The following is a 23,721-nucleotide window of genomic DNA, read 5'->3' on the forward strand; positions in this document are numbered from 1 at the left end:
TTGCAGTCTTATTTTAAAGGCCTTTCTGAGATCTTGAAGAGCGATGCCTGAAAACTTAGGAGATCTGAGTCTAAACGGAGGTGAAGAACCCAGCGCACCTGGCCTCCCTGCCCGGGACGGTGTCGTGGCGGCACCGCGAGCAGACCCTGCCCGGACCCGCCGCCGCCCAGGGCCACGGCCGCGGCCTCCGACTCACAGAGCTTCCGCGCCGCCTTACACTGCGCTGCGCGGAGGCCCAGCCCCCGAAGCCGCGGCGCCCCTCGGGGCTACGCTGCGACGCCCACCGGCTCCACTCGGCTCGGGAGGGCCGGGGGCGGGCGACGGTAAGGAACCGCGCAGGCAGCGATGGCCGCGGAGGCCCGGAGCTGGACGCGTTATTCAAACCAAGAACTTCCAGAGGTCCAGGCTGGGTTTACAAAAGGAAGAGGAACTAGAGATCAAACTGCCAACATTCGCTGGATCATAGAGAAAGCAAGGGAATTTCAGAAAAACATCTATCTCTGTATCATAGATGACACTAAAGCCTTTGACTGTGTGGATCATGACAAACTTGGAAAGCTCTCAGCGAGACGAGAAGACCTGTATGGGGGGTCAAGATGCAACAGTTAGGACCCTGTGTGGAACAGCCGATCGGTTCAAGGCTGAGAAAGGCGTACGACAGGGCCGCCTGCTGTCACCCTGTTTGTTTAACCTATACACGGAGCCCATCGTGAGAAATGCCGGGCTGGATGAGTTACAAGCTGGAATCAAGATAGGCGGGAGAAACATCAACAACCTCGGATATGAGGATGATACCACTTTAATGGCAGAAAGTGAAGAGGAGTGAAACAGGCTCTTGATGAGGGTGGAGGAGAATGAAAGAGCCGGCTTAAGACTAAATATTAAACTAAGATCATGGCATCTGGCCCCATTACTGCATGGCAAATAGATGGGGAAAAGGTGGAAGCTGTGACAGATTTCCTCTTCTTGGGCTCTAAAATCACTGCAGATGGTGACTGCAGCCATGAAATCAGAAGATGATTGCTCCTTGGCAGAAAAGTGATGACAAACCTAGACAGTGTGTTGAAAAGCAGAGACATTCCTCTGCCAGCAAAGGTCCATCCAGTCCAGGCTATGGTATTTCCAGTGGCCATGTAGGTTGTGAGAGCCGGACTGTAAAGGTAGAACACCAAAGCATTGATGTCTTCAAACTGTGGTGCTAGAGAAGATTCCTGAAAGTACCTTGGACAGCAAGGAGATCAAACCAGTCAACCTCAAGGAAGATCAACCTTCAATATTCACTGGAAGGACTGATGTTGAAGCTGAAGCTCCAGTATTTTGGTCATCTGATGCAAACAGTAGATGACTCAGTAGAAAAGTCCCTCATGCTGGGAAAGATTGAGGGCAGAAGGAAAAGAGGGCGTCAGAGGATGAGATGGCTGGACGGCATCAATGATGCAATGAGCATGAACTTGGGCAAACTCCGGGAGATGGTGAGGGGCAGGGAGGCCGGGCGTGCTGCGGTCCATGGGGCTGCAAAGAGTCAGACAGGACTGGGTGACTAAACAAAAAATTCATGTTGATACCCTAGGCCCACTGTGATGGTATATGGAGTTGGGGCCACTGGGGCTGTTAATTAGGTTCAAGTGAGGTCCTGACGGTGCAGCCTGCATGACAGGATTAGTGTCCTTCTAAGGACAGACACCGGCATCTTGCTCTCTCTCCTGCTGTGTGAGGACACAGTGAGGAAGAGAGCCTTCACCAGGGGACCAAATTGGATGGCACTTCCGTGCCTCCAAAACTGTAAGAAATAAAGTCCAATTAATTTTGGACTTCCGTGCCTCCAGAACTGTAAGAAATAAAGTCCAATTATCCAAGCCACCAAGTCTGTGCCATTTTGTTACAGAAACTCAAGCTCACTAAGACACCACCACTATTCAATTACAGATACATAAACAAAGAAATTATGTTGTTCTCTTTTTTTTCTGGAAATGTTATTTCTACTCCAACTCTCTGATGAAATTTTACACTAATACAGCATTTATGTCTTCATGTTGAAAGTCTTTTATGGCTCTCTATAACTCTCTATACATGTAATTAAATACTAATTTGTCATTTCCTGTGATCATAGGCTTCAGATGTTAGGTTTTATGAGTTATTATTACTGTTACTACTATGTGGATACAAAAATATGGAATAAATTTTTAAAGCTTTTTATCTTGAAATAATTACAGATTCTCTAGGAAGTTGAAAAATATCGTACAGAGAGGTCCTACGTCCTCTTCACCCAGTTTCCACCAGGGGTTACATCTTCATAGCTCTTATGTTAGAACTAGACAATTGACATCAATCCTCCGCATGTGTGTAGTTCTGTCTTACTTTATCCCATGCGTAGATTGGTGCAGGCACCACCATAGTCAAGGCACGGAACTCCCACCTCACCTAAAGACCTCCAGCGTGCCACCCCTTCATCGTCACACCCTTTTCCCGCCAACCATCTCCTGTGCTGTAGAGTTCAGTCACTCAGTCATGACTCTTTGTGACCCCATGGACTGTAGTCCGCCAGGCTCCTCTGTCCATGGGGATTCTCCAGGTCAATAATACTGCAGTGGTTGCCATGCCCTCCTCCAGGGGATCTTCCCAACCCAGGGTTTGGACCCAAGTCTCCTGCATCACAGGTGAATTCTTTACCATCTGAACCACTTGGGAAGCCCATCTCCGAACCTCTGGCAAATACTAATTTGTTCTTTCTATAACTTTGCCATTTTTGTGCATAATATTTAACAGGAATTGTTTATTATGTGACATTTTGAGATTGGCTATTTTAATTCAGCTTATTGTGGTTCAGCTGGTAACGAGTCCGCCTGCAATGTGGGAGACCTGGGTTTGATCCCTGGGTTGGGAAGATCCCCTGGAGAAGTGAAAGGCTCCCCACTCCAATATTCTGGCCTGGGGAATTCCATGGACTGTATAGACCATGGGGTCGCAAAGAGTCGGACATGACCGAGTGACTTTCACTTTCACTAATTCCCTTGAGATACATGTAATACAAGTTGTTGCCTGTAAATAATACAAATATGGACACTTGTGTGTCAGTTTTTATGTAGAAATAAATTTCAGTTTATCTGGAATAATGCTTAGAAGTGCAATTTGAATTGTATGGTAGACTATGTTTAGTTTTTTAAGAAACTGCATAAATCTTATCTCTTAAGATTTTCTCTTACCTTCCCTACTTATAAGAGAACTGTCTTAAATATTTCCTCCATATACAGACCACATCAGAAAAATATTAATTTTTGCTTCAACTGTCAACTATAAAATAGAAAATCAAGAGGAGGAAGTCTGTTGTATTTACCCATGTTTTCCTCCTATTTTGTTGTTCTTTTCTTGCTGTTCCCAGATTCCTTCTTTTATCATTTCCTTTGTTTCAAGAATTTTGTTCAGCCATTCTTTTAGGGTAGGTCTATGGGCCACAGATTCTTAGTTTTCATTCTTCTGAGGCTGTTTTGAGTCACCCTTCAATCTTGAAAGATGCCTTCATTGTATACAGAATTCTGGGTTAACATTTCTTTCCCTTTAGCATTAAACAATGCTATAACCCTTCCTTCTGAACACCGTGGTTTCTAAGGAGAAATTCACTCCTGTTCATATTGCTTTTCCCCCATGAGTATCACAGCTTTTAGGCATTTTTGTCTTTGTCTTTCAGAAGTTTGACTATGATGTATCTTGGCTTGGGTTTCACTGGGTTCCTCTTATTTGGGGTTCGTTTAGTTCTTGAATCATTAGGTTTGTGTCTTTTGCCAAATTCCGAGGGTTTCCAGTCGTTGCTTCTTTGAACAGTTTTTCACCCTTTCCTCTCTTCTCTCCTTGGGGACTCACTGCTGCTTTGCATTGAGTCCTGGGTGTGATGGAAGGTGGAGCCGGGGGAGTCTTAATCTTAAAGGGTGCAGAGGGAAAAGTTGGAAGCTTGAAATCCAGAAGCTTGGAGAAGGGCTCTGCCCCACACAGCCCCCCAGTCACCCCTGCAGATGAGTTCTGCACCTCCACCTGCAAAGCAGAAGCCGGAGGACCCACTGCCATCACATTCTATCAAAGGAGCCTCCTGGCACCGCCTGTGCCATCACGAGCACCCGGCTGAGGCAGTGTTTGCCAGACTCCTCCACCGAAAAGGCCCTGCCTCCTCTTTCCATATTGTCCTCTTTGGAAGTCAAGCATAAGAGAAGTGGGAAATACGGTACCCTCCTTGAGGATGGAGCATCTACACAAATCATTCTGTAAGGGAGATGTGTCCCTTCTCGCTCATTTATTAAATTAGTCAATCATTTATTTAGACCAGGATGGTCTTAAAAAATATTTGTTTTATACTTTGGATGATAATTCAGTACAATTTCCTTTATTTCGCTGCTCAAATTGCTCCAGCTTTGGCCCCTGGGAGCTCTTGCAATCAGTTCCTGTGAGCGCCTTTAACACACCCCAAACCATTGCAGGTTTTTTTTTTGCTTTGTTTCATTTTTCACATCCTCATATTCTGGTACTACAAGATAGTTCAAGTTCATCCTGTATATTTCTTGCTCGAGTCCTCAGATAGCTGTTTCTCCAAGGAATGTCGGTTCCCTTTATGGGGGAATGGTTTTAGAAACCAAGATCTAACAAAAGAGCTGAAAATTTTATACCCAATAGACTTAGCAACTAGAGTGGTTTTGAGGTCATGGTGGGGTCAGAAATAAGACTGAGGTGGGTTGAGAAAATGAGAAGATAGGAGTAGAGACCATCCTTTTTTAAGAAGCTTGGCATCAAGGGGTGGGAAAGGGCAGAATATCATTGTCTTCACACGACTGCGGTGCAAACTAAATCAAATCACACATACGAAAACAGTTTGTAAATCATCAATTACAACAGTAAAAGGAGGCCAAGCTTTGAAATAGATAAGCCTAATTCTATGCCCAGCTCTGTCACTTAAAAACCAGTTTAAAAAGAGCTCCATTTCCTCAGTCTCAAATGGAAATATTTATTCAACTTGAATTGTTGGCACCAGGATTAGTCATACATCTGAAAACACTAGTACAGTGCCTCCAGTGAAGGAGAGTCACATACCCTTAGATGAAGCTAATTCCCTGTAAACTGGACCTTGGAGGAAGAGGAGATAAAAATTAGAAGCTGTATACATAATATTTAGTGTAAAAATTTTGCAACTTTTATACTCTTTAAGCAAGCCTGAGATTTCTATATCTCTATACTTTTACACTTAGTTCCAGTTAATAGAATCCTTCTAAAATTTACCTATTGCTCTTAGAAGACAAGGGATTAACCCCTGGGATGGCGTGGAAATATGAGGCTGAAGGCTAAAGTCATCTGGGAGACAGAACATCCCCAGGACATAAACCACGATACCTGTTGGGATAGTAGCCCTCAGGTCTGATTTATACCTTTTATAAAATCTGTTACCAACCTGTTCTGCATCTTCTAAACCTAGAATTATCTTTGTGTGGTCATCGTTTCATGCGATGTCTCCGTTAAGATATCTGAACTTCAAAATGTTTAATGTTTTCTCTTTGGAAATGTAATCACTAATTTCAGAACATGCTGGTTAACTCATGAAATGATAGCTGCTTTTATGTATAAAAAAGACTGACCCCTTAGTGAAGATGGAAGCTCTTCATGACTCCGACTGAACTCCCTCCTCCAGGCACGGCTGGATAGGAAATAACTTGGTGAACTTGGAGACGGACAATAGATTCATCATCTCAAAGCACTGTGGCTAAGGTTTGGCTTCATCACGGGAGGCACACCCTGATATCAAGACTGGTTCCTTCTACCTAAGCGGCCGGGTCAAAATCCTTTCATCTGCAGCACGTAAAACGGTGTTCTCAGCGCCAACAGTTCTGTTCCGGGTGAGCAGGACGGTATGTTTCCGGGTCATGCTTGTACGTATGGAAAACACAGGAAGAGGGACGTAAAATGCACAATTCATGGAAAGTGTGGGGGGAGCGCGCGTGAAATGCATTAGGCGCACTTACTTCATCCTCAGCAGCGCCCCGCAGAGAGAGGCGCTGATCCGCCTTAACAGGCCCGCCAGCTCTTCACTGTGACCCAGACAACGGGGCTGCTTCTCAGGCCCGCCGGTCAGGAGACGGTTCGGTCCCCTGGAGGAGGGCGTGGAGACCCACTCAGTATTCCTGCCTGGAGAATCGTGTGCTCAGAGGGGCCTGGCGGGCTACAGGCCATGGGGTCACAAAGAGTCGGACATGACTGAAGCGCCTTAGCACGACAGCAAGCGATAGGGCCATGTAGGAAGTATTTTCCAATGTGTTAATTTTCAAATGAAAGCTTTTCTTGACTGCATTGATAAACATTTCTGTTACCCCAGATGTACCAAGTCCAATGCCAATCCCAGATACTCAGGTGGGGCAGCCCTTGCATTTAGTCTGATTTGTTAAAGAGGCTGTTGAGGTTTAGAATCTCCCCATTAATATTCTGTACCTTCTTGAAAGTGGACATTTGGGGTAACATTTCTTACTCCCCTGAAGTTTCCCACTTTTTAAATAGAGGAAGTGAAAATTACAGCAATTTTTAAAAGCAGTTCATTTTGCTATCACGTGCATTTTTTTTCCTTCTAGGAAAATAAAATATTGAAAAATTATCCTGAAGTCAGCATTGCTGGAACAGCACATTTCGAACAAGAATGCTGGTCACTATGCATTTCTCAAACCCTTGGTAGCTCTGGAATCTTTAGCATTCTTCCCTAGTACTTAAGATTCTCGACAACCTCGGTCTAACCTATTTGTTTGGATTAAAAATTCTTCAAACTCATTCGTCCTTTTCTATATCAGTGTCTTTGTTCCTACCCCCTCTTTAGATGGAAAAAGTATCTGTTCCCCACCAATTGCTAAATGCCGAAATCCTCCCCATCCTTTAAGGCCAATATTCAAATATTTAAGATTTTAAAATATCTGTAGCTAGAAGTGATATCTTTCTTCTGTCTCTAAAGCTCTGTATTTATATTTATCTTGGTGTGAAATTAATTTTTAGTATACATTGGCAGTAGCCATGGTGAACACAGGGAGGAGTTAGCTCGTTCATTCACAAATATTTATTATATATCTAAGGAGCTGAGACCTGGATTCAGCATTAATTCTGTCACGCTTCAATTGTGTAATCTTGGGTAAGTGATTTCACATGTTCATTTAAATGTAATTATTTACAGATAATTCGTCCAATATCCTTAGAGATTCTGTTCATTTTTTGTGGCCTCCATGAGGCCTGAACCATACTTGCCCAGAACACGAGCACAGTGATGATTTTTTTCAGTGGATGAGTACGTTTTTTCCTACGTTCAGACAAGTATGTTAACTCTGATAGTCCCTGGGTAAAAAGGATGAAGGAGATACCTGGTACTTTTTCTAGGGATCGAGGCTGCTTATTCCTTGCTTTTCCTATACTTTTCTATTGAGAAGAACAACGTTAGTGAGATGGCTTCAGTGCTGCCTCTTCCACAGCAGTGTATGTAAATATTACAGAAATGGACAGGAAAACACCAATGGGGTGACGATTCTTCTTGTCCACTAGACAGTTACACGTGCTGTGAGTGTCTATTATAGGCTGTTCCCTATCTGGTCAAGAACAGTGACTGGTGAATCTCGTTTATTATATTCAAAACACCAGTCACAACAGGTTTTGGAGAATCTTATTTCTTCCAATGAGGAAAGAAAAAAAGAAACAGCTGAGAAGATAGGGGAGGAACAAAACATTCCAAATTGTTGGAGTATGAGAGAGCAATCTGCTAATAACTGTCAAAATCTAGAACCTGCACAGTTATGGACAGAGCCATTTCACTTCTGGAAATCCCTCGTAAAGAAATGCCGGCAAAAGGAAGCAAACATAATAGGTACAATGATTTCTGTTGTATTACTTGAAATAACAAAGAAATAAAATAAAGTATATGGACAAAAGAGGGAACAGAATACAATGTATGCTTTAAAATAAGACAGATCTGTGTGCACTTATGGGCTTTCCAGGTGGCTCAGTGGTAAAGAATCTGCCTGCTAAGGCAGGAGCCACGAGTCCAATCTCTGGGTCAAGAAGATCCCCTGGAGAAGGAAATGGCAACCCAGTAAAGTATTCTTGACTGGAAAGTCCCATGGACAGAGGAGACTGGTGGGCTACAGCCCGTGGGGTCACAAAAGAGCCAGATACGACTTAGCCACTAAACAACAACATCTGTAGAAAATTCTTAATATCAATAGATTACACTAAAAAAAAAAATTGTAAACAATATATCATATAACCTAACTGTTCTAAAAAAGTTAAAACCAGTTATGTATATTTTATATGTTGGTTTAGATATAAATATATGCACACATACAAACTTTTTTCATGTTGAAAGAAATTTGAAAAGGCATACATAAAATTTATGAGTGCTTACTTCTGGGCTTTGGGAAATAGGTACTGAATTACAGTCTTAACTTATAAAACCTCTGTTCTGTATTTCTAAAAAGCCCCTCATAGGATTGTGTGAGAATTAAATTTAATGCATGAAGAGTGACTGTAGGGCTTCCCAGGTGGTTCAGTGGTAGAGAACCCGCCTGCCAATGCAGGAAACTTGGGTTCGACTTCTGGGTGGGGAAGATGCCCTGCAGAAGGAAATGGCAACACATCCCAGTATTCTTGCCGGGAAATCCCATGGACAGGAGCCTGGCAGGCTATCCCATGGGCTCTCAAAAGTCAGACACAACTTAGCAACTAGACAACAACAAAGCGACTATAAAATTGTTGGTCTGCAGAGAGCACTAAATAAATTTTTTAATAAAAGCTATTTTTAAAAATACAGGTGCTTCATTTTAAATTAAAAAAAATAAACAAGATAAAATACAACTTGGGCAGTGGTTATCTGAATTAGTACTAGGGTTATGGGACAGTCTCAAGTCTTACTAAACAATTGCCGGGGAAGGAGTAGAGATTTGGAAAAAGGGTTACGGGGATCAATCGCGCCCCCTGGTGGTTGACTGCCGCCTAGCCAGACTGTTGATAAAACGAAGGAAACTGCATCTACCTTGACCCTGATGTATTTCTCACTCGGGAGAACTGCTGTAGCATCCTGAGGTCTTTTACACCCATGACCTTAGCATCCTTAATCCTCAGACACCACTTTTGCTGTTATCAGTTAAGTGGGCAACCCAGCAGCAGGACTGGTTAAGCCTACGTTTCTGCTCTCTCCGCTAGATTTTTCCGTCCTGGCTGGGTACAAACAGGGTCCCATCTTTCCAACCTCAGTCTCAGCGTTACCGCCTTTATTATGCAACCTTTTCCCACTTTCACAGGTGATAAGACCCTAGTGCATAAAGTTAGCTGTATTGAGCAAATGCATGTAGATATACTGTGTGTGTGGATTTATTTATATATTATATATGTGTACATTTTTCAGTGAGCTTCCCCTGTGGCGCTAGTGGTAAAGAATCCACCTGTCAATGCAGGAGACGCAAGAGACACGGGTTCCATCCTTGGGTTGGGGAGAGCCCCTGGAGGAAGCCAGAACAACCCACTCCAGTACTCTTGCCTGGAGAATCCCATGGACAGAGGAGCCTGGCGGGCTACGGTTCATGGGGTCGCAAACAGTTGGGCACAACTTGGGTACTAAACCATCACCATGCTTGGTTTAATTCTCTGCTGTTGGTCTCTTGAAATTACTGTTTCTTAACAAGGGCCATGTATTTTCATTTCACCGGGCCTCATGAAACACATAACTTTCAATTAACACTTAGACTCTATATTATATATGTGTTTTCAGTTAAACTTGCAACTCTATTGTATATAATTATTATTCTAGACGAGGAAAAGGCTTTGACTGACTGAGGCACTTTTCCAGGGCCCCACAGCTGGTGTATTGCAGACTCCCAGCCTTACTGGCTGTAAGAATTTCTCATGTAGATCAGGGTCACCGGAGGGCCTTCTGAAAGTGTGGATTCCTAAACTGCAGTCCAGGACTTTCTAAAACCCAATTTTTAGAGGCATGGGCTTGGAATCTGCGCCTCAAGTAACTCTTCCACTGGCTTAGAGAAGCAAGTCCGTATTCAATTGATCTCTAGTCTTAGAACCTAGCATAGGCCTTCACTCATAGCAGTCACTTAATAAAGGTTATGCTGATTAATTAGGCTTCCCTTGTGGCTCAGCTGGGAAAGAATCTGACTGCAATGAGGGTTCGGTCCCTGGGTTGGAAGATCCCCTGGAGAAGGGAAAGGCTACCGACTCCAGTATTAGGGCCTGGAAAATTCTCAGAGTCGGACACGACTGAGTGACTTTTACTCATTCACTCACGCTGATTAAGTATCATTCAGTTACAGAAAGACAAGTATTGCTTTTGTAGAAAAGCACCAGTGTTTTCAATTCCAGCACTTAGAGAATTTTACACAAAGAAGGTCTCATCAGCAGCTGGATTAGAGACATTTTTGCTTCTCCCATTGAATATTCACATAGAATCTCAGGATATAAAACCTTTAAGTTGGTGCAATCTGTAAGATTTCAGAAGACCTTTTCTGGCCAGAGTCAGAATCACAAATACACAGTGTTGTCAACCAGATATTATTCAATCTGATATTTTTATTGGGAATTTGATTCTTGAAATCAGAATTTAACAAATTAAATATTTTGCAGACTTGGAGGTCAGGAAGAAACAAAACATACCTACAATGTTCATGATCAGATGGAAGCCTATGCAGTCATTTAAAAATACTAGAAAAAACCTGATGTGAAAAAATTTTGGTAATAGATATTAAAGATTAAATTATTTTACAGAGTGATCTTAATTCCTTTAAAATGTGTGAGTATAAAAATATGTCAAATCATGGTGAGACTAAGGATAATTTGTTAATTTAATTTTATCTAAGTTAAATAGATTTCTTATTCTTTTTGACTAGAAATAAAACAAAACCCTTTATCTCATTTGCAAATTCTTTTCTCCCTTAGCTTAGGATTCTAGGAATCATTGATTGCTTTCTCTCACTCGTTGCATCATAAATCAAGACGCTAAATTCTGTCAAGTCTACCTATCAAATTCATCTAATCACTGTTCCCTCCTTCCTGTCTCTACCATCGATATTTTCAATGTAAACGTTTAAAATAGCTTCCTCTATAGTTTCTCTGCTTCAGGTCTCATGTCTTCAATGCATCTTTCACAATACCAGCAGAATCATCTTCCTGAAATATGTAGCAGATCATTCCCCCTCACTTTTCGAGACAATGAGAGTTGAAAAGTAAAAACAAACAAGAAAAAAGTAGCATCTTTGAAATGCTGTTTGGAAAACCCAGTGTCACATTGGGGAAGGAACTGGCACCCCGCTCCAGAACTCTCGCCTGGAAAACTCCACGGATGGAGGAGCCCGGTAGGCTATGGTCCATGGGGTCGCAAAGGGTCGGACACGACTGAGCGACTTCACTTTCTTTCTTTCTACCGTTCCTTTTGGAGAAGGAAATGGCGACCCACTCCAGTGTGCTTGCCTGGAGAATCCCATGGACCGGGGGCCTGGTGGGCTGCAGTATGTGGGGCTGCAAAGAGTCGGACACGACTAAGCAGCTAACACACACACACACAATGTCACATCTTAGGGTCTCTACTACTTACTAACAGAAAGGACGTGGATGTTTGAAGCGGGACATGGTAGCATCCTTCCTGAAATCTCCCCTCGACTGGCTGTTGCTGATGGAGACAGGTGAAGCCCTGCGTCAGCCAGCCTCTCGTCTCGTTCCCCAGCCACGCTCCGCTCTTGCCTGGGCTCCAGCCACGCCTGAGATGCTTCTCACCTCTAGGTACACAATATTCTCATGTCTCACTTACGCAGTGTATTCTTTCAGTCTGATGCCCACTTGAAATACTGGTTCAAATGCTACCTTCTCTGCAAAATCGTTCAAAATCAGGATTAGTCATTTCACCCTCCGGGTTCCTCCAGTTCAATGTTCAAGCCTCTATTACAGCTGCTGCGTAATTCTGTCATTGTTTCACCCTTTGTGGACGCATCTACCTGCTCCATTAGAATGTGAGTTCCCACTGACTCAGAATTATACTATTTACTTTTTGACTAACACGTGAAGGGGTGAGCAAGTTTGTGATGCAGTTTGTGGAGGACTCTGGTAAAGAATGTGCCTGCAATGCAGGAGACCCCGGCTCAACTCCTGGGTCGGGGAGATCCACTGGAGAAGGGATAGGCTGCCCACTCCAGTATTCTGGCCTGGAGTACGCCATGGACTGTATGGTCCACGGAGTCGCAAAGAGTCAGACACGATTGAGCAACTTTCACTTCCTCATGTTAGCACCAAAGGACCTGATTCTGAGAAGCTTTTTAGGGCAAACCGAACTGCATAGCCCTCTAAAGTACAACACAACACAAAACCTGTGGAGGGTTATAAAGTGTCACTGAGATAGTCAAGAACTTTTGATTAGCTTTTAAAAATGAATCTCTAAAGATTTCTTCACTGTGTGGATCTTAACCTATGATTCTTGCTTGATGTTACTGTGAAGTATTGACGATTATATTTCCTCGGTTATCCTATACTGAGAAAATTTATTTTGAAAGATTAATAAAATTTAAAGCTTAAAGAATTAAATCAGTATTTTGAATATTAAAATATTTGAGTCAGAGAGCTAATCTCAAAAGATAGAAGTTGAAATGCTGCTGGAAAGTGTTGAGTAGGAGGGAAGAAAAAACAATCCAAGCCTCTATTACATAGTCTCTTCATTAAAATACTATAGGATTCACTCCTTTGTTTCACAGCACTATGTATAATTATAGTACACAAAACCACCAGATCTTCCTGCGATTAGGCATTTAAAAATATACACTCCAGATTTTCAAAACAAGTTTCACATGTAGGGTAATTCTATCACACGAATGTACAGTTCTTGAAAATTCATATTGTGTTTATCATACCACTTTAAATATAGAGCATTTCTATTAGGGTTGGCTTAGTCATTTTCATAATGATACCCTGGGAATTCCCTAGTAGGGCAGTTCAGAGGTGCTAGACAGACACTTGACTTTGCAACACGTTCTAAAAGAGAAGTAAGAAAAACAGTTTCAGAACTACTGGACACCTGTCCCGCACACAGACACCTTTCGTTTTGGTAACATACATCCAGGCACTGCTGGACGCTGGCAGGTCACATGAATAGTGGGACAAACCATGGACTGAGATTCAGAAGACCTGGGCTTCGGTGTGATTCTTTTGGTCTCCGACAAGGAGAGAACGCCATTCATTGTCATTAACTGTGGCAAGAGACTCATGAGAATAATTGTGAAAGTGACGTCCAAGTCATAAAGTTGGGGCACCATAATGGGACGTTTTCAATTAGGGGTGCACATCTAAATAACCCGGGTGCCTTCCAAAATACAGGGGGGGCCCACTCCCAGATCAACTAGGTCAGAACCTCCTGGGATAGGAATCAGGAATATACTTCTATTCTAAAGGCCCACAGATACTTCTGATTTACTTGCCTTTTGACAAACTATGGAGTGAGTGCAAGACCATCAGCTTTCTAGAATGATGGACCCACACCAAATACTTTCCAAATCTCTTAATAATGCTCTGACTTTGAAATACACATTGATTCATTGAGCCTCCGTTTCTCTAATTTGAAAATTGGAGATATAAACACTTCTTTGCATGGTTCTGGTGCAAAGATGTAGGTAAAACATCTAGGTCTGATGTCTGATAAGAAACCTAAACATCTGGGGTCTGATAAGTAACTTAAATACCTGCAGATCATAAGACAGAAGGGTGTGTTGGAGACCATGGCTAATTGGGGAATGCAAGTCTTAATGAAACATATTTTTTAATATTACTGTAAAGACTACCCTGGTCACATAAAACACATCTATAGGAATGACATCTGGCTTTTAGCCCTAACATACCTTCAATAAATAACCATCCTCAAGTACCATATATTAATTAAATGTAAGATATAAAATCCTGAATTGTCCGAAAGTATGTTTCTATATGCATGTGTAGGATGCTGCTAGATACAGGATTATATACTGATTCAACAAATATTCAGTGTTCATTATTTACTAATGAGTCCAGATAGAGATCCTTAAAAGAACTAGTTCAAAGAGTTTATCATCAAGAGAGAGAAAGGGAGAGAGGAAGAGGATGAATTAAAGCATGTCCATTACTAACAATACTAATACTACCAAATCTATGCTTTCGTGTCTATTTCTGCATTAACATTCTACCCAGGTATCTGTGACTATCTATACATACTTATACACAGTTTTGAAATATCACTAATGACTAGAAATATTTGGAATTTTAAGTAATTATTTTTAGAAACAGTATATTTTAACTAGATCGATATGATAGTTTGTTGTGAAATAAGAAGGCTTGCTGAATTAATCTAAGGTTCCTTCCAGGTTTAAGATTCTATAGTTAGAAAACAATAAATCACGGAATCATCACATAAGAGGAACCACTGACCAAATGACTCAGAGTCATTCTTAGAGCACTTCTTAACATATTTGGGGGAAAATTTTCATCATGTGAGATCGTCTCTCGACCTAAAAAGTACAAAACCTGGCAGCTTTCAGATTGAGTTAAAATTGGACTTGCCCTGTCTTCATCACAGGTCAGCTCTTCTGCACTCATCTAAAATCTGAGCAAAATAATTCTGCAAAGCCTACTGCTAGCATTTATTTCGAATCACTTTTTAGTGATTTGGGCAAGTTCCTCCTCTTAAGTTTTCATTTCCTCATCCTTAAAATGGTGATGACCAGAACTGAGGAAGACTTGTCACTGAAGACTCCATAATCTGACTGGAATTTTCTCCCCTAGCCTCCCTTCCCCATTCCTCTCCTCTTCCTGCACAGCCTGCTCCAGCCAAAACTGACCGGTTGTTACTCACGCAGCGTCCTTCCCATCGGCTTGCTTCAACCCCAGCCTTCTCCGGAATCTCCAGTTTCTACTCCATTTCCAGCCTTGGCAGCAATGTCGGCCCTTTTGGGAGACCTTTCCAGAATCTTTCTCAAAGAAAATGCTTGGGCTTTGGACTGAGTCAGACCCAAGTTCATATCCGATCTTCATTTTCACTAGTTGTTTATTGGTGGATTCTTTTAAAACGTCAGCATCTATATCTTGTCTGTAAACAAATTCCCAGACTACAGCACTACTTGGAGGCTAGATTGCACAAACAAGGAACACAGGTGCTAACAACACGTCTCAAGTGCATCAGTGACTACTTCCTGTTTGATCATTCCTTCTAACTGCTTACTGGATCATTATTTGGGAAAAACAATTTGAGCTGGATCCCTACTCTCATTCTTTACACAAAAATACATTTTAGATGAATCAAACTTTTAAATGTTAAGAAGTGAAACAACAACAAAAGAATGGAAGAAAGGACAGGTGAATTTACTAATCCTTTGGAGTGAAGGCTTTTCTAAGCAGGACGCAATAATCAAAAGATTGTACAATAAAAAGACTGGTGATAACTAAATTAAAAAGTTCACTATTCCTACAGCAAAAAAATCAAAATAAAAATTAAGTTATATCAAACTGATGAAGGGCTAACTTTCTTAACTTATAAAGAGTCCTTATATATCAACAAGAAATGCTGCACATTCTAATAAGAAAAATAGACAAGGAATTTGGTCAGGTAGCAAATACACATGACTAAATGTGTAAATGTGAAAAGATGTTCCATTTTGCTAATAAAGAAATACGCAAAATGAAAGTCACTCAGTCACGTCCGACTCTTTGGGACCCTATGGACTGCAGCCTGCCAGGCTCCTCTGTCCAAGGAATTCTCCAGGCAAGAATACTGGAGAGAGTAGCTGTTCTCTTCACTCCCTTCTCCAGTGGATCTTCCCAACCCAGGGATGGAACCCACATCTCCTGCATTGCAGGTGGAGTCTCTACTGCCTGAGCCACCAGGGAATTCCAAGAATACGGGAGTGGGTAGCTTATCCCTTCTCCAGGGGATCTTCCTGACCCAGGAATTGAACCAGGGTCTCCTGCATTAACAGGCAGATTCTTTACAAGCTGAGATGCCACAAAAGCCCATAAAGAAGTATAAATTAAAGCAAAGAGATAGTTTTTAACTTACTGTCAAGGTAAAAATGAAAAATATAGTATCTGATGTTGGTAATGGTGTACGTAGGGGCACAGGCCTTCTCATGCACTGTTTTGGGGGTACAAATTGGTGCTACTTCTGTTGTGTTCAAGTTAGCAGATTTTCTAAAATAAATAAAGGGACATTCCTTTGACTCACTACTTGCACTGCTAGAAATTTAGCTTAGAAATAAATTCAAGACCTACACTATAATAAGCTAGAGCCAGTTACAAAACTTTTTGTAATAGGAAAAAAAGTTAGTTATTCGTTAATAGATTCCTGATAAATTGAGTTATAATGTATCCCAAACATGGACTTCTACACAGTTATTAAAAATGCATGACACGGATGAGGATATTTCTAACAAATATTAAGTGGGAAAAAACTGATGTCATCTGTATGAATTTGAAATGTGGGAGTAGAGTGGGTTGAATGTGTATCAATATACATATACAATGCAATTTTTCTTTTTTTTTAAGAAAAATAATAAACTGAGAAGTGCTTACTTTTAGGGAGAGGAACTGGGCGGGGAGGAAGGGGATAGGTGGAATAGAGGGATATTTTTATTATATGCCTTTCTCAACCAGTCTATGGCCTGGATGTAGTAATCACAGCTGTATATTAATCTAAATTATACGTACATGGTAGACAGCTCATCCTTTGTGGGCGTTCGTTCTCAGCTTATCAGCTAAGACAGCTAAAGGGGCCCAAAGTTTTGAGCACTGGATATAGTGTATTAACTACATTAAGAAATACAATTTACTATTGTATAGAAATTCAAACATTTTAGAAAGAAGGGCCTTCACACCAAAAGACTGGAACCACTGGTGATGGAGAGGGATAAAAATAAGACACATCTAACTATGATGGGAGCACCTTATTCTGTTGAAGGGGTAGGTGTGGCTTTAAGAAAGATCTGTGATATTCCAACCCTACCTTGACAAGCGATCTGAAAATCTGAAAGGCGTAATACCTACCTTCAGTTCCAAGAGCTGGAATGTTTCAGACATCAGCAGCACTTATCACTGCTAAGAGTGAGTGACCTGATCATGTTTATAAGTAAATGAAATAAATAAATGAAATCTATTTTCTAACAGTGAAAATGTGGATCTATGCCCTTCCCTGGTGGCTCAGACGATAAAGAATCTGCCAGTAATATGGGAGACCCGGGTTTGATCCCTGGGTCGGGAAGATCCCCCGGAGAAGGCAATGGCCACCCATTCCTGTATTATTGCCTGTAGAATCCCGTGGGCGGAGGAGCCTGGTGGGCCACAGTCCATGGGGTCGCAAAGAGTCTGGGGATGGAGTGACTCACACTAAGATAAGACACGCGCTTATCAGTTCTCAGATCTGAATGCATTCAAACTTACAAACAACAGACGTGACCTTGAACTTCAGGCCAGCCTGACCCCCGCCTGGAGCTCTTAGGGGTGGTTCGCAGTCACCCTGGAGAGGAGCAGGGCCCCTCCTGTCACTCACGTCATGTATGTGAAAAAGGTGCTTAGCGGCTCCAAGGAGTGATTCCGGAAATACTCAAACTCTCTGCACAGCTTCTTCCTCATCTCCGTGTCAATAACGGAAACAGTAAGAGGGGTGGCTTGATTAGCCAAGAAGTTGCCATAATCGGTGGTCTGGAGATGAATTTTCAGATCTGAAATTAAGGAAAGCACCAGATCAGGCTAAATTTGGAACATGCATGAAAAAGCTTTACAACACTGAATTTGCGGTAACTTTATGATAAACGCATAGTTATGCACTGTTTATTATTGATTTGGTTGCACTGGTCTTCGTTTCTGCCTGTGGACTCTCTAGTTGCGATGACCCTTCCTGCCGCAGGGCACAGGCTCTGGTGCACGAAGTTCGGTAGTTACAGCCCGTGGGCTCCGGAGCTGTGACTTGCAGGGCCCGGGGCTCGCAGGCTTCAGTAGTTGTGACTCAGGGGCTTAGCTGCTCCACAGCGTGTGGAATCTTCCAGGACCAGGAATGGAACTCCTGTCTCCTACACCGGCAGGTGAATTCTTATCCACTCTATCACCAGGGAAGTCTCATAAATGCATATTTAATTATTGCTATCTTATTAGGCCTTAATATAAGGTCTACATATGATTTAGACTTGAATGTTAATCTCTACAGCAATAAAGGATTCAATGTTAATGCAGATAATCGAAAATAACTTTTTTTTTTCATTTATTTTTATTAGTTGGAGGCTAATTACTTTACAATATTGTAGTGGTTTTTGTCATACATTGACATGAATCAGTCATGGATTTACATGTATTCCCCATCCCAATCCCCTCTCCCACCTCCCTCTCTACCAGATCCCTCTGGGTCTTCCCAGTGCACCAGGCCCGAGCACTTGTCTCATGCATCCATAAGAACTATAGAATTATTGAGCACAGTTGAAAAGAACATTAGAAACCACCTAGTCCAGAGATTGCAAATTGGTTTTAACTGAGCCAACGTAGTCATTTGGAAATAGTGCTAGGAAAACTGTTTGAGGATACCAAGCCTCCATCCCAGCTTGATGGCAAAGAATATTTACACTACAGATAAAGAAATTGAGTCTCCGTGTGTCTAAATGGGTTTTAACATTCAAAAAACGAAGATCATGGCATCTGGTCCTGTCACTTCATCAAGATCAATTTGAGAAATTGATTCAAAGCCAGTGTTATACCTTTAAAAAAACTGTTTTTTATTACCAATCAATTAAATTGGATTATCAATTATTCTGTTACTTAATTCTGTCTGGTGGAATTATTTAACCTCACTCATCTGAATTTCAAAATACTTGGATAATACTTCTAGCATACCTCCTGTCTCAGGATATCACAAAGCCTTAATATGTTAACTCCAAAGGGGCAGTTCCAGTTTCTTAGTAATATCTTTTATCTTTTGGTTCCTTGTGTGGTACCCAACATAAGTGTCTCAAATATCTGAACATCAGAAATGTCTTTGGCACCATCTAGCACATGACTGGAGTCAATAGAGCATTCTAGACCTCACTGTAATTTTCATCGAAACATTTATTGAGTATCTATTATGTGCTGTTACCACTGGGGACAAGACATATTCCTCATCTTCAAGGAAACTCATAATCTGGTGGAGGTAGAGGCACGAAAAAACAGATGACACAACCCGCTGAGTTCAGGATAAAGATAAGAACCTTGATTTACGGGAACACAGAAAATGACTCGATGGACATGGGTTTGGGTAAACTCCGGGAGTTGTTGATGGACAGGGAGGCCTGGCGTGCTGCAGTCCATGGGGTCGCGAAGAGTCGGGGACGACTGAGCGACTGAACTGAACTGAACTGAGAAAATGAGAGCAAGACTCAGAGGGATGAAAGCAAAACAAGCCTAGGAGAGTTTCCGGAAGAAGGTTAAGCCAGAGATGAGCCTTGAAGTGCTATGCAAGGGTGCAAGGAAGGCGTTCCATGAATTCGTACAGGTGGGGAGGGGGCAGGAAATTCAAAGCAGTTGAGTGCTGTTGAAGTGCTGAGTGGGAGGGGAGGAGGGGTAAGATGTGAAGCCAGAGAAAGACGCAGGGGCTGTCCCCAGGAAGACTTGGCGTGACATCCTTGATCCTGAGGATAACAGGGAGCCCCTGTGGGTGATGAGCTAATCCCTCTGGTAGCTGATGGGGGAGGGGGCATTTGCACTCAGTGGTTCTTGAGTCTCAGCAGACAGGCATTCTTCAGGGTCTGGAGTAGATCATGCATCAGAGATGCTCTTCATCTGACTGACCGCAGAATTTATTTTGCTCAATTACCTATTTAATTAGCTTAATTCAAAAAAAAAAAAAAGCATACTCTTTTGCCGTGTCTTGTTTGGCTTTTATTTTGACAGTTCAGGTTTTTATACAATTTGACAGGGTGTAGTCTCAGCATGGAGAAATATTTGCCAACAGGAGTGACACAAATTGTGTTTCTTCCAAAACCATGATATATGGCTCATGTGACACATGTTTCTCTCAGGCAAAATAACTTCCAAACCTTTCAGCTGCCAGTGAGATGCTGAAATGAAATGTCTCAAGTGTTTCAGACCCTGCTTAGGCAACCTCGTAAAAAACTGTGGCTGGTGGACAGACAGTTAAGACAGAAGGAGCCTTGCCTCCCCACCCCAAGGTGATCCAAGGGACCCTGGAAATCAGATGCGAAGAAAATCTTGGCTTGAAGTATCTGCTCTGAGTTAATATTATTACCATGATAACGATCATGCTGATAGTTTTATAGTTTTACAAACGGGGTCACATTTTTTCCTCGCATTTCCCCCAGTGCTCATCTAAGCACGTGTGCCTACGTGCTCAGTCGTGTCCGACTCTCTGCGATCCCACGGACTGCAGTCCACCGGGTTCCTCTGTCCGTGGGACTTTTCCAGGCACGAGTACTGGAGTGGGTTGCCATTTCCTGCTCCAGGGGATCTTGCCAACCCACGGGTAGAACTTGCTGTCTCCTGCATCTCCTACACTGGCTGGGTGATTCTCCCCGATCCACCTGGGAAGCCATGCTTATCTTAATAGGTATGTGATAAATAGAGCTTTGTGGTCAGATACATTCGGAATAAACAGGCTTCTTCACTGCAGGAACTGAAAGCCTTTAATACATTCATTTGAATGATTTCTTTGGAAAGAGTTTGGTACAGAACTTCCCAAGTCACTAGAAAACAATGCAGCCACCCACAGAGCACGCTTTGGAAAATTACACTTTTTTTATCCAGAGTCGTGTCGCAAGTGACACTTTTTCTTTTTTATTCAAATGAGGAACCATGAGATCACTGCCAACTAAATCAGTTTTACAGGTCCCAAACACAATAGCACAATGGGAACAGATTCAGCTATTATAAAAAATATCTGAGCATGTCACACAGTATAATAGCTTATATGCGTGTACAAAGAGTCATAATGTAAAAATGCTTCTTCCGTGGGTTGCAGTCATTGGGCTCGGGGAATTAGCTGAGATCTCTTGACTAGTGAGGCAGGAACACTCTCTGGCTGCTATCTTTTCTCTGTTGCTTTGCTGGGTCGTTCCTTTTTCATTCCCGTGCAGCTTCCTGTTGGAGCTCTTTAAATATGAACGTCCAGACTGTTCACACTCCAGGTAGCTTTATGCCAAGGCAGCACCTGTGCTTGTGAAGGATGCTATCTTTGAGCAGCCCCCTACCTCTTCCCCACACTCTGCTTGATGCTGAACTTATGGGAATTACCTGACCTTTCTGAACTCAGTTTTCTCACCTACAAAATGGGTTAGAATGTATGCTTTTGGGGTTACTGCGGAGCTTTAAAGAAGATAATGTAGATGAAGACCTCTTTTGCCCCCTTACTTGTACCTATCTCCTTCCAAAATAATTTGATTCGATTGGCTAAGACTTTGATTTTTATTCCCTAAATCAGAATTTTTGTAAACAGTATATTACCATCATACCTTACAGTTACTTAAATTTGAATACACCTATCAGTATTTTAAAAGCCAGATGTTTCTTTCTCCATTTTTGCTAAGGTACTGCCATCTCACGGTTATAAAACTTCAAGTCCTCTTTGAAGATTTATTAACTTCAAATCCCCTGCATTGTTTCTGAATATCTTCCCAGATTTCCTCTCCTTATACCCCAGTTTAGAATGATGATATCGTAAACCTAGATCACTGTGGCAATCTCTAATAGATTCTCCCAGGTTTGTTTCCCTTCTGTCCTCCATGCCTCAAACTTTAATCTTTCCTAAGAAATGTTTGGATTTTAGAATAATCCTCTTAAGTATCCTGGAGCTACTGAATTTTAGGCAGATTAAAAGCAATTTGCAAATTACTTTTATTTTACCACTGACAGATGATTTTAACACCAATATAAGCCTTAACAATAATCCCCATTTCATAGATGAAGAAGCCAAGACTCAGAGAAACAACTTGACCATCTTTCCAAGCATACATGTATTTGACTGAAGATTCAGACACGCCTCTCTCTTCACTCAATATTCTGAAGTTCCATAATTAGACCTTTGATGGCCCTCAAAAATTTTCACAGCATAAACTCCTGCGTTATTGTAATACTCTAGTATTGCAGGCAACCGCTTTATCCTCACCATTATGCTTTTATGTTTTTCTATTTATAGCCCATTAATTCTCCCCAAGAGCCTAGGACATCTTATCATCTCAACTCCCCTGACCCCACCTCCAGGTCCCCATTCCACTGGCATTTTCCCAACCCACTGTCCTTCAAGATTCAGCTTACTTTCGAATATATCCTCTAGCTATAAACTCTTCTTAAATTTTAATAGTTTTTATTTATTTATAGAATGATTGTTTCCAAAACAAACCAGTGCTCTTTGAAGGAAAACAGAATCAACAACATAGAGGCATACACCAAACACCATTAACCATAACCAAGAAACGGAACAGATTACTTCAGGAATTTAAAAGTCCAGCAGAAGAGGGTAAATTAACTCTTGTTGTATATACACGGCAGTTCAGGCGGTGTTCTTATGACTTCCTGGGAATTCTCATGATTTACAGTATACAAAACATTTTCAGAAATTTCTGATTCCCTTAGTAACTGGGAGTTAGGCCAGGGAGATACCATCTACCAGAAAGGAAAGCACCATGGCTAAAAGTTAAGCAGTTGGCTTAACATCCCAGGGCCAGAAAGCAGAGTCAGGACTTAAACATGCAGACGTCTCTATTGTGTATTTTCAAATTCTTACTTCAAATTCTTACTACACGCAAAACACAGCCTTAGGCTAGGGAAGCTAGGAGACAAAGAAGGATATGGTGTGGTTTCTATACTTTAAAAAAGTCTTTTGTTTTTTTTTTTAAAGTTCAGTTCTATTGAGGTATAACCAACAAATAAAATTCTAAGGCATTTAAAGTATACATCGTGGTGCTCTGATACACTCTTAACGCTGTGAAAGGATTCTCCCACCTCCTTAACTAACACCTCTATAAGCAGACGTATTTATAGTTTCTGCCCTTGAGAAGCTTACAGTTTAGGAGGGGATAGATTCATTTATTCACTTATTCATTTATTCACTTAAGAGTTAAGCCCTTAACTGTGATCACTCAGGGGAAGAGACAGATAAAGGAGACAAACTGCCCCAGAGTGATATACTTAGGCAAATATCACAGATGCTATACAGAATTAGGTACATTACTCAGCTCGATGAATCACAAAATTGAGGCTTGTCAATTCTATCCCAATAGAAATGAGTAGAAAAGGGTTTATAGAGAAAGTGACTTCGAAATGGAGACTTCAAAGAGAAATGGGTGTTCTCCAGGTAAGCAAGATGCAGAATGGAATTTGTGGCTGAGGAATAACCTTAGAAAAAGGCTGAAGAGCTCTGAGGAAGCGCTTCCCAGGTAGAGACTGGATGCTAACTGGCCTCAGCTCAGCTGGTTAGCTGCCGCTGCTCAGCTGCTCTAATCGTGTCCGACTCTGTGTGACCCCGTGGACTGTAGCCCGCCAGGCTCCTCCGTCCGTGGGATTCTCCAGGCATGAATACTGGAGTGGGTTGCCATGCCCTCATCCATGGATCTTCCTGACCCAGGAATCAAACCCAGGTCTCCTGCATTGCAGGCAGATTCTTAACCATCTCAGCCACCAGAGAAGTCACAGTTGGTTAGATTGTGGTGCTAACAACGCCAAGATTGCTGGTTTGATCCTTGTACC

At 41.9% G+C, this 23,721-nt stretch overlaps 1 protein-coding gene across 3 annotated transcripts in view; it reads right to left on the reverse strand.

Annotated features, from left to right (window-relative positions):
* Positions 1-23,721, reverse strand: part of ATP6V0D2 (ATPase H+ transporting V0 subunit d2) — a 49,275-nt gene that overhangs the window by 18,036 nt on the left and 7,518 nt on the right. For all 3 annotated transcript variants that reach the window (XM_043880264.1, XM_043880263.1, XM_043880261.1), the window contains exon 2: positions 17,549-17,720. In XM_043880264.1, coding sequence (XP_043736199.1) covers positions 17,549-17,720 — 172 coding nt within the window. The remainder of the gene's footprint in view (positions 1-17,548; positions 17,721-23,721) is intronic.

This window comes from Cervus elaphus, chromosome 21, assembly GCF_910594005.1.
Source record: "Cervus elaphus chromosome 21, mCerEla1.1, whole genome shotgun sequence".
Taxonomy (NCBI): Eukaryota; Metazoa; Chordata; class Mammalia; order Artiodactyla; family Cervidae; genus Cervus; species Cervus elaphus.